The sequence below is a fragment of the Triticum dicoccoides genome, chromosome 6A, assembly GCF_002162155.2.
Source record: "Triticum dicoccoides isolate Atlit2015 ecotype Zavitan chromosome 6A, WEW_v2.0, whole genome shotgun sequence".
Lineage (NCBI taxonomy): Eukaryota > Viridiplantae > Streptophyta > Magnoliopsida > Poales > Poaceae > Triticum > Triticum dicoccoides.
This window is the reverse complement of record NC_041390.1, coordinates 15,760,414-15,771,038: the sequence shown is the minus strand read 5'-3', so window position 1 is coordinate 15,771,038 and position 10,625 is coordinate 15,760,414. Positions and strand designations below refer to the sequence as shown.

At 46.8% G+C, this 10,625-nt stretch overlaps 2 protein-coding genes across 2 annotated transcripts; both read right to left on the bottom strand.

Moving 5' to 3' along the window:
• Positions 1 to 729: 729 nt before the first annotated feature.
• LOC119319415 (germin-like protein 2-4) lies at positions 730 to 1,846 on the bottom strand. The gene has a single exon (XM_037593899.1). The coding sequence runs from the start codon at positions 1,654 to 1,656 to the stop codon at positions 970 to 972; it is 687 nt and encodes a 228-aa protein (XP_037449796.1). The 5' UTR covers positions 1,657 to 1,846; the 3' UTR covers positions 730 to 969.
• A 4,214-nt stretch (positions 1,847 to 6,060) lies between these two features.
• Positions 6,061 to 9,901, bottom strand: LOC119319414 (subtilisin-like protease SBT3.6). Its single transcript, XM_037593898.1, has 10 exons — positions 9,606 to 9,901; positions 9,431 to 9,522; positions 9,248 to 9,345; positions 8,988 to 9,149; positions 8,267 to 8,877; positions 8,075 to 8,151; positions 7,304 to 7,555; positions 7,063 to 7,180; positions 6,799 to 6,970; positions 6,061 to 6,688 (listed from the first exon to the last, which is right to left on the bottom strand). The coding sequence occupies exons 1-10, from the start codon at positions 9,717 to 9,719 to the stop codon at positions 6,138 to 6,140; spliced, it is 2,247 nt and encodes a 748-aa protein (XP_037449795.1). The 5' UTR covers positions 9,720 to 9,901; the 3' UTR covers positions 6,061 to 6,137.
• Between the last annotated feature and the right edge of the window lie 724 nt (positions 9,902 to 10,625).

Genomic DNA, 10,625 nt, shown 5'->3' with positions numbered 1-10,625 from the left:
TAGGGTCATTTTGGACTTTGCATATGTGTGGATGGGGATGCTTTACGCTCCATCCAGCAGCCACCATCAAGAGTAACGAAAATCAGTTCATCCTCCAAGAAAGAAGAAGAGAGAAAACCAAGAGAGTAAGGGAAGAAGAGGAAGATTGAAGGAAGAAACAAGGGAGCTCCTCCCCAAGGTTGTGATGGTCCAGATCCACTACCTTGTCTTCTTCAAGTTTCAGTTCCACCATCTTTGGTGAGATTGTTCTAATCCCTAGTTCTTGAGCCCCAAATCTTGTTGTGTTCATTCAAGATTCAGAAATCTTGATGTATGAGATCCTCTAGTGCTGTCTAGAGAAGAACTTGGTGTATCCCACATGTGATAATAGTGGAAGAGGATTTGGGTGGCTTTGGCCCGTGGTTTTTCCCCTCAAGTTGAGGGGTTTTCCACGTAAAATCTGGTGTCTCTTTGTTGATGCTTGATGCTGTCAGGAAAACTTACTCCTACCACAAGACACTAGACTGAGGAGTGTCTTGCCTGCTGAGTAACATTTTCTGCCTCCATATATGCTACTGTATATGTTTCCTTCCGTGCTAAGCAATGATCCTTGAATTAGTACAGAATGTGGTGCTGAGATTACTTGTTTCCGCTGCAGTTTTCAGTTAACCATAAGTGTATTTGTGTGCTAATTCCCAATAGAGAAGACATGGCTGAAGTGAGTGTTAGCCAGAGTGACATGAACATTAATTTGTTTGGTACTACCATATACTCGCAATCATTTGTATACCTTACACTTTTCATATCATTACACATACGGATGAGCCCTACCAACCACCACTACAAATCCACAAGTATATTATATTAATTAAATGGAAAAGAAATAAGTAGTATTGCCCATACTCCCAACCCACAAGTCTACCTGTCATCTAATCATGCACATGCGGCCATGGCCGACCAGCAAGGAACGAAGTATAATAGACGAATTAACTAGTCCTCCAGCTCGGCCTTCTTGGGCACGCCGAACCTCTTCTCGATCCGCCGGAGCTCCTCGGGGGAGAGCCCAAAAGCCCTCTCAAGGACGGCGTCCCTGATCCCGGACCCGAACACGGTGGCCGGGATGCGCACGATCCCGGGGTTCTCGCTGTTGAAGGTGCCGTAGACGGTGGCGGGCTGGTCGCCGACGTTGAGCTGGAAGTGCACCATGCCGCGGGGGAACACCATGACCTCCCCCTCCACGAGCACCTTGGCGAAGAGGCGGCCCCCCGTGTCGACGAAGCCGGCGTAGACGCGGCCGGCGAGGACGAGCGCCGTCTCGGTGGCGCGCGGGTGGTGGTGCGGCGGGTTGACGCCGCCGGCGGCCGAGAGGTCGGCGCGGGCGAAGGACATGCCCAGAGTGTGCAGGCCCGGGAACTGCGCCGGCGTGACGGACACCCCCGCGAACCCCGTGTCGGCCGAGAAGTTGCCCGCCGCGCGCACGCCCGAGAAGGCGAAGTCGCCCGCCGTCAGGTTGGCCGGGCTCCTGCACGGGTAGGAGCGGATGAGGTTGAGCTCCACGGGCCGGCCGCGCCCGGGGTCCGGCACGCAGAAGTCCTGCACGGCGTCCGGGTCGGCGCCGATGGCCGCCGCCGGGAGCAGCGCGGCGAGCAGGAGGAGGGCAAGATGGTGCGGCGCCATTCTTGGCTCCTCGGTGGTGTGTCCGCTCACTGCACTTCACTTGTTGACGTGTTCGTTGGTCTTTGGAAGTGTGTAGCTATAGCGACGGCCTGCTGTTTTGGCTGGGCGCTAGTGGTGTGGTTATGTAGACAAGTCGCAACTCCGCGTGCATTGCAGGCCTTGCAACTTTTTTTTTTCGATGCAAAAAAAAAACTTTTTTTCTTTTTTGAACGAAAGCTTTTGCAGCTTCCTGGAAGCACGTAGACGTAGTGGTCCTTGTAGCTGTAGGTCATAAGACCGTTATGTGGGGATAGCGATCGGTTGCCATTTCTGACCGGAAAAGTAGCTGAAAGACTTTCAAGGAAATCGTACGTATTCCAGGCGTCCAGGAAAGGGGGCGACTGATTTTATTTTTTTATATGTTTCGAGCAAATCAGAATACATGATTGAGGAGCTGAGTTTGTTGGTTGGGCAGCTGAGTTTGTTGCCAGCCCACCCGAATTCAAGTCTCGGCTTGGACGCGTGGTGCTCGCGGAGTTTCTCCTATAAAAAAATGCCAATGAGGGTTAGTCCTTGGGTTGGTCTTATATTTTTTTTATGATTGAAATCTAACGGTTGAGATTTATTCTTCATCTCCCGCTCTTGACCCTTTTCACCCTGCCCCTCCTCCATACCCCTTACTTCTTCGATATCAGTGACATCGCACCGAGCCTTGTTGTCCCCGCCATCGGCAAGGTACCGACGGTTGGTTGTGGTAGGCATCCGTTTTTTTAGCTCGGTTTGAGAGGCGGTCACCCTCCTTCCCCCGCCCCACTTGTTCGACGAATCCGTCGACCCTCTACCACGTGAGCATCGTCCCGGCTGTGGCACAGTTGCTCGGCCTCGTCGGAGACATTGTGGCCAGCTGCTTCACGACGTCTGAGTCAACTGACACGGCGATTTTTTTCCGAACACCATATAATAGTAGCCACATCTTTGTATTTCCGTTATCGAAAAGTAATGGAAGGGCGGAAGCCCGGTTTGAAAATAAATAAATAAATAAATAACAAACACATTGAGGAAATACGTAGATTCTTCAACAATTTTTTGTGTCAGGGATATATTCGGGCCAGAAGGAGGACCAGGGATTTTGACTTGCAAAGGATTTAACCCCCTCCAATCCCTTTCAAACATATTCGAAACCTGACTAACCGAACAAGCTATCGATGAGCCCTTCCCTCCCTCCCCCTCCCGACAGACGAAGTCGCCGACCCTCTGCCATGCGAGCTTCATTCCGTTTATGGCACGGTTCCGGACTCTTGGCTCAGCCTCGTCGGAGACATCGTGGCCAACTGCTTCACGCCGCCTTCTTCAGGAATCAACTGACGTGGTGATTTTTTTTCCGGTCACCATATGAATAGCAAACACATTGAGGAAATACGTAGATTCTTATCGTGTCAGGGATATATTCGGGACCAAAAGGTGGAGGGCCAGGGTGCATGGTGATGATCCATCGAACGGTTTAGTGATGGTGTATATGATTCTCCATAATTAGATCAACTAAGCATGTGTGCATGGTGATCGAATATTAATTATTGGTATATATGGGTGGTGAGTGGGTGTGGCCCTGTGAGCGTGGCTACGTGCTTGTACCTTTCCATGATCACGCTATCTCCGGGCACATGATGCTTTCGTGGCGTAGCAGACTCTCCGTGCGGTGCGCTGCCCGCCTCCAACCGCTGGATGCAGCCACCGGGCAATCCCTTGCCGCCGACGCAACTCGCTCTTAGCAGTTAGCATGCATGATTGCCAGCGCAAGAACATACAGGTCGGCACAGTACGTACGTGATATTCAATTATTCCCCGTTCCGTTATTGTGTAATTACAGTCATTTCTACGATGATGGGTACACTTACCACACGTGGTGTATACATACTTGAAAGTACTACTACTAAAGTATTTTCATTCCTAAAAGTAAGACGTATTTTGTTTGGTTAAGACACACATGCATCTGAGCAATAATTACTCCACTAATATAATCATTCTGTGCCAAATTTCAACCATAAATTTAACTAACAAAATGCTCATGCATGTCATAAAAAATTATATCATTAAAAACTATGTTCAAATACGAATTCAATAATATAATTTTTATTGACATGCACTAACATTTTGTCAGTTAAATATTTGGTGAAAATTTAGCACAAATTATAAAGGGGACCAATAAACCAAGACAAAGGTAGTACATGGTTATATGAGACATGCACTAACATTTTGTCAGTTAAATATTTGGTGAAAATTTAGCACAAATTATAAAGGGGACCAATAAACCAAGACAAAGGTAGTACATGGTTATATGAGATGAAATTTATGCCACCAGATCTGTATTTATAAGTACTTTGTTATGATAGTGATTTTGTATCACATAAATCAAATATCTAAAGAGTAATTGTTGGTCAAAGTCTTGTTTGAACGAAACGAAATGCACCTTATTCATCGGAAGAAAGAGGGAAAGATGGCCGAACCATTGAAATATATTGCCCATCTCCTTTTCCATCGGTTCAGATCTTGATTGAACAAGATGTTGGTGCACACCGTTCAATTCTATACGGTATGAGAAACAAGGTATTGGGTTCAAGACTCGGCTGTCACCCAAGACACGGCAGGCCATTATTTTAGGGCGTGTGAATGTGTTAAATATCTACTTTTTGTCTTATATTTATCTCATTCGTTGCATAATACAAGATATTTTATAGTATTTTGATATGAACAAGTACAACATAAGAGTGTAGGTTTATTTCCCTTTCCTAGGTCCTAGCCCAACCAGCTCCACTCATCGGGCGACACATGGAAAGGGCGTGAGGCCGTGGGTGGACCTTTCTATAGTATACTAGAACATGAAGGCGCATGTTTCCATGCTCGTCCATTTTAATAGAAATTATAGAAATATCTATCCGAATTAATATTGTACCAATATATCTACTAAGTATGAGTGTTTGAAATGATTTTGTCATGAATATAAAGCTTCATCTGATGAATATTTTGTGTGGTGCCTTGGGAGCAATTCACTGAACTTGGTGTAGTACCTTGGGAGCAATTCACTGGGCTAATAATGCGGGAACTATCTCGCAGGCAGACCTATTTGGGAGGGATTGGTGCGAAGGCACATGGCGCGTCGAGGAGGCTTAAGTAATGTAGCATGGATGAAAATGCAAACTGGCTCGGGAACATGGCTCGGTGGCAGTTCGATTATAGTAAAGTTTCATGGAGAAGGAGTTGGGATCCTTACAAACTTCACACCCGTGCCATCTTTGCATAGTTGCAGTGGTGAACTCAAATAGAAATAGATGCAACGTCATGGCCATCAATTCGTTCCTTACGCACGTGAGTTAGTTTCAAGTCGACCCTCAGTCCCTCACGCCCGTTATCACCAACACTATCGCCTCATACAATCCAACCAATAAAGGGAGGGCGAATGAGTTAAGCTCCATTATTAGAAGAAAGAAGGGTAGTAAAACGCCTCTGCCATCAAGGTAAGCTTTTGCACTGGAACGTGGTCTAGCTGTAGCCACCGCCGGCGTCGTTGCTGCTTCCTTCACCATGAGAGAAGAGCAGAAGGCTCACAACGGAGATCGGTCAGTGCCTACCAGAAGTCTTGGTCTGGCCCGATGTGCACCTCTAGCCCAATTACCTACAATGGGTCTTGGTAAGTCTACAGAGCAGCAACACAAGAGATATCAGACAACGGCCCAAACGGCCTGGAATGATGTGAGGAGTTGTAGCTCAATCTGTTATACTGTTTCTTAATAGCTACAATATCATGTCTATGTTCTTGTTGGTGGGCCATGCGTTTGTCCCTGCTCGCCTATGACATTTGTCACGTGGGCCCTCTGTGTGTTGGTGGTGGGCCCCATCGTACCGCAAATAGCAGTTGCGTGGTGATAGCACTCATTGGTTGTTCAAACCATCATCTCCCTTCCCTCCCACCACCACCCGTTGATTATTTCAAATGACTTTGCTATTGTTTTTCTCTCGTGGACTACGCGACCACCTATTACTTGCTCCAATCCCTATAATGGCCAGCTAGTTGTTGGACCCTCATGCGTAAATCATTTTGCGGAAGCAGCAAGTTCTCCCCTCAGTGAATAATCAAGGTCATTACTTCGTAGAGGTAGAGGTATTGCCTAGTCTCTCTATCTCACTAAATTAAAATCAAGAGACTACTTGTGTTAGCAGTTCTTGTGCGATTGTTAATAATACTAGCTCTGCTAGTTGCAATAAGTAATGAGTAGATGATGGTATATATATGAAGCGGTCCTGTATTTTTGCATAACTGAAAATAAAAGCAGTAAGCGAGAGGGTCTAGAGGTTATCATGTTAAGGAAGTTGAGTCGGGTTCATAAGTTCACAAGTAGCATCTCTCATCAACACGGTGACACATAATAATAAGCATGTGCATGTGAAAGTGCATAATCATGCAATCATGTAATATTATCTTATGTTTTCATGTTTCTCCCAATTAACTATGCAACATCCGCATAGAAATCCTGAATTGTAATCCGGGCTGCAACTGGAATCCTCACCACCTTCCGATCATTACCCCATGTAAGGCTGCCAAAAGTGTAATCCCCTTGTAGCTTCCACACAGGGGACAGTTTCACCCGAAACATGAGAACCTTGTTTTTCGCATCAAACACTAGTACAGGCGGATCAACCTCCATCCTTACTCCGACAGGGCTCTGGATTTCTACATGGTACACGGAATCGACATCCCCAACGTTTGTCACTGTCCTTGACACGGTGACCGGACTCCTTAGGTTGGGAACCGAGATGGACGGCAAGTTCAGGTGGTACGCTGGTAGCATTCCCGTCGTATTGCAGTGCACGGAGGCCCTCTTGACGATGGTGCAGCGGAAGTATTTATCGTAATCTTGTGGATCAATGTCATAAACCAGGCCCGGATCAGCCGCCCCACGAGGGTTGATGTTCCCGCCTCCGTAGTCAAACGGGTCGGCAATCTTCCGAGGCAGCCCTTCTGCTAGTATCGGCATGCCGTGCTCATCGGTTATATGGGCTTCACCACCATGCAAAATCAACAAGAACAGATGAAATTATGGTTGGCGTATACCTCCAAAAGTACGGAGTTACTGGTGGGCATGTGCTAACTGCGTGCTTAATTATTACCGGTAGTGACGATGGCTGATTTGATTGCAGCAGAAGACCAGTTTGGGTGAAGAGCTTTCAGCAGGGCAACAACGCCTGCTACATGTGGGGCTGCCATCGACGTCCCGGACAAAACTGCATATGAATCTTCCTTTGCCGCCAAGATGTTGACTCCAGGTGCCGCTATGTCAGGCTGTTAAAAGATGTATCAACGTACTGAGATGACCTGTGTTGCCACGGAGCATGTTAAGTAGAGTACATTTTAGCTTAGCGGCTGGCACGTACCTTGATAATGGCGGGGTAATCAGGCGACGGACCCCTCGAGGAGAACATCGCCACTTTTGGTGCCAGTATCTCTTTCCCCGTGACGGTGCGTGCCGGTTCGATCTTCGCCATGGGAGAGCTACTCACAAAACAAAACAAAACAAAGCAAGAAAGTTCTCTCCGACGATCAGAAGGGCGCTCGCATGCCACCTTGACTGAACTCAAACCCCCATTGCACAAAAATGAAACTTTTTGTGCATACCTTGCGTCGTCCATGTAGCTGGCGATCTTCTTTCCGATGTCAAGGTCCACGAGAACGCAGGCTATGCCCTGGCAGACGTCTAGTGCTGTGAAGCTCAGGTCCGTGGTATACTGGGCAAAGATAACACCGGACCCCCCGCCATCCAGGACGTACTGTGACGCCTGCTGGAACACATCTTCATCCCCTGGCTGCATGGTGCAGAACAGGATCTGTCCTTTCACGTCCGTGCCATTGAGAATATCCATGTCACAACTAAAACACAGAAGGTAAAATTAAGTCAAGTATAGTCTTGTTTAGATCGAATTGGTATGGCTGTGAGCATCAATTGATGCAGAGGTAAGGGGGATATCCTACTCTTTGAAAGGGAAAAAAGATTGAATTGACCACAAAAATGATTTAAGAAGAAAAATGTGTTTTGCTTTGTAGGATAGCGACAGGAGAGAATATTGAGTGCGAAAAGTCTTATCGGATTTGGAATTGGCAACGAAAATGGTACTAAAAGAAGAACTATAATTGTGTTTTTGTTAGGGTAGTGATGGGGGAAGAATAATAATGCGGATAGTAACAGGGTGAGAATAATGAGTGCAAATAGTCTGTCGGATTTGGAAATACCCACGAAAATGGTACTAAAAGAAGCCACGAAAATGGTACGTATAGTCTACCGTAAGCATGTTTTTGTTAGGGTAGCGATGGGGAAAGAATAGTAATGCGTACAAAATCTAACCACGCAAAAAAGGTTAAAAAACAAACAAATATCTTTGATTCACTTACCTCACTGGAACCACAAGACCTTTGAAACCACGGCTGCTCTTTGACGAATTCTTCGCTCGATAATAGAGAGACTGTCCCTACAAGAAAAATAGAGTTTGTTCGCTTCTCATTGTTGAGCTATAAATACCAGAAAGCACAAATAGGACCCCCTAATTCAAACAGCCCCTTAGTTGCATGTGAATTAAAATGTACCACTATCTGTTGTTTGTTTCCAAGTGTGATCACCGTCGGGAACGACCGATCAATCTTGCTCGCCGCTACGGTGATAGCCCACGGCGCACCGTTCCGGACTGTCTGTGGCCTTGGCCCCTCGTTGCCCCCCGCATACACGACGGTGATACCCTTCTGGACTGCGTGCAGGACGCCGAACGAGTTCTCGTCGACACCAAAGGACATCGACAACACGTCCACTCCATCATGGATCGCGTCATCGATGGCCGCCAGCACGGTTGCTGTGTTTCCAAAGCCAAGGCCCCAAAAGGACTTGTACACCGCGATGCGAGCACGCGTTGCGCCTCCCCGAGCGACCCCCTTGGCTAGGCCGTGGAAGCTGGCCGCTTCCACGGCCGAGCCCGCGGCAATGGACGCACAGTGTGTGCCATGACCGTTGTGGTCCCGGGGCGAGAGCGAGTCTGTCTCGAGAAACTGGTCAGGAACTCCCGCGCTATAGAACCGTGCACCGATGATCTTACGGCTGCAGTTTTTGCTGCCCCAGTCGTGACCGACCTGGCACTTCCCTTTCCACCTTGATGGCACCGGCCCGTACCCTGCGTCGTTAAAGCTTCTCGACTCGGGCCAGATCCCTAATTATTTGATATGATGCCATGACGTGAAATATTTTTCATAATGAAAAAAAAACTACAGGGTTACGAAGTCATGCGTGCAGTGCTGATTAATCAATTTAAATGCTAACCGGTGTCAATCACCCCGATGATCACGTCCTCTCCTTCAGAGTTGCTTCCGTGGAGCATATCACTGCCCATCATCTGGTAGTTGAGCCCAAGAAAGTCCCAGCTTCGTGTAGTGGTTGGGGTGTGCCTTTTACTCGGTTGGACACTGATTACTTCCGGAAACTCTACATACATCACATCACATGATAATTATTCAACAGTCGACACATGCAATCATGCAAGCAAAATTGACAGGTTAATTAGACAACGACTGCCCACCAACCTGCAAGTTCTTTCGCTTGCTCTGTGGTGAGCATGGCGGCGAACCCCGAGAAACCATGCTTGTAGTTGTACACCACGGAGGCCAAAGATTCTTCCTTGCTAAAATATATTAATGTTTGTAATTGCATACCAAAGGTAATCAGAGGCTTTCATTTCGTTGCTGAAACTACATGTACGTGTATACCTTTCGAGCAGATTGGTGAGAAGATCATGGTGCGATGCAACGACATCGTTGGGATCATCATGCTTCACATGACCTAAGTAAGCTATATAGAGCTAGAGAGACACGGATGCACGCAGAAGTGTTAATTAGCTAAGCTAGCTCCATCGTTAACCAATCGATTAAACATGTAAATTACCTTGCGAGATCCTCCTCCGCGTGCTCTGAATGACAGCTCGCAGAAGCAAAGCAGCAGCAGGAGCAGCACCCAGGCTACGCGCGAGCTGGAGGAAGACGAATGGAGTATTCCCATTGCCGATTGTCTGTTTGATTAGTCCTAGGCGGTGCTTCATGGGCTTAGCTTATATGGATGCCGCGGTCATACTATTCTTCCTTCATGCCGCTGTTGCCGACTGGAGAGACATCCATTCTCCCACGCCGCGTGCGATCTTGACCTTGTGTCGTCGATAGTACAGACCCAGCACGCCAATGGATGTCCAGGCTAGCAACTAGACAAAACAATGGTAATGGCCTAGCGAAACAATTGTGATTGTGTGGATTAGTCAATGAAGAGAGTAAGGAGTTCTCCCGTTTTGTAAGAAAAAAATTACGGAGAACAATGGGACAATTTGGCTCCTGGGTCCAGCTACTCCTGTGAATGAACAGTAAAAACAAGAAGTACCAAAGAAATAAAAAAATATCAGTTTTTTCCCATGCAAGATGCTCGAATGCGCGAGGCCCGTGCCAAATTTGATGGTGTTTGGACATTTGAGTTCTCTAAGGAGAAAACTAAAATTGGGCATGTGAGGAAGTTTGAAAAAATGTACCGTACGAAGCTCATTCTGTATTTTTTGTGACGAGCTCCTCGAATGTCATTTACCCACGAGCAAATGAGCCTGGGTTTAATGATAAATTATCGGGAAATTATGTCTCTTCTTATACTCTCATTGTACGAGGTCATTTTTTCTCATCGGACTTGTTTAATATTTTCTCTAGCGATTAGTGCTCATATGAAAGCATGCATACTTAGGATAATATAGAGTTACAATATACAACATGCGAAGAACAATAAATGACAGTGTGTAACATATGGAGGTTAAAAGAGTGTGGATTTTTTGTACCCCATACCCATGAACCCTGTATCTAGACCATTCAGTTTGCATCAAGACTTGTGCTATCCACATATAGAAATTTATCATTTTTGTTGCTTCCAAATTAG

Bases quoted from the DNA above. Each gene is read 5' to 3' on its own strand.
- LOC119319415 (XM_037593899.1), bottom strand. From the start codon at position 1,656: ATGGCGCCGCACCATCTTGCCCTCCTCCTGCTCGCCGCGCTGCTCCCG.
- LOC119319414 (XM_037593898.1), bottom strand. From the start codon at position 9,719: ATGGGAATACTCCATTCGTCTTCCTCCAGCTCGCGCGTAGCCTGGGTG. The intron at 9,150-9,247 runs GTTGGTGGGCAG...TGATGTATGTAG, and splicing joins GCAAGCGAAAGAACTTGCAG to AGTTTCCGGAAGTAATCAGT. The intron at 7,556-8,074 runs GTAAGTGAATCA...TCTGTGTTTTAG, and splicing joins GGTCTTGTGGTTCCAGTGAG to TTGTGACATGGATATTCTCA.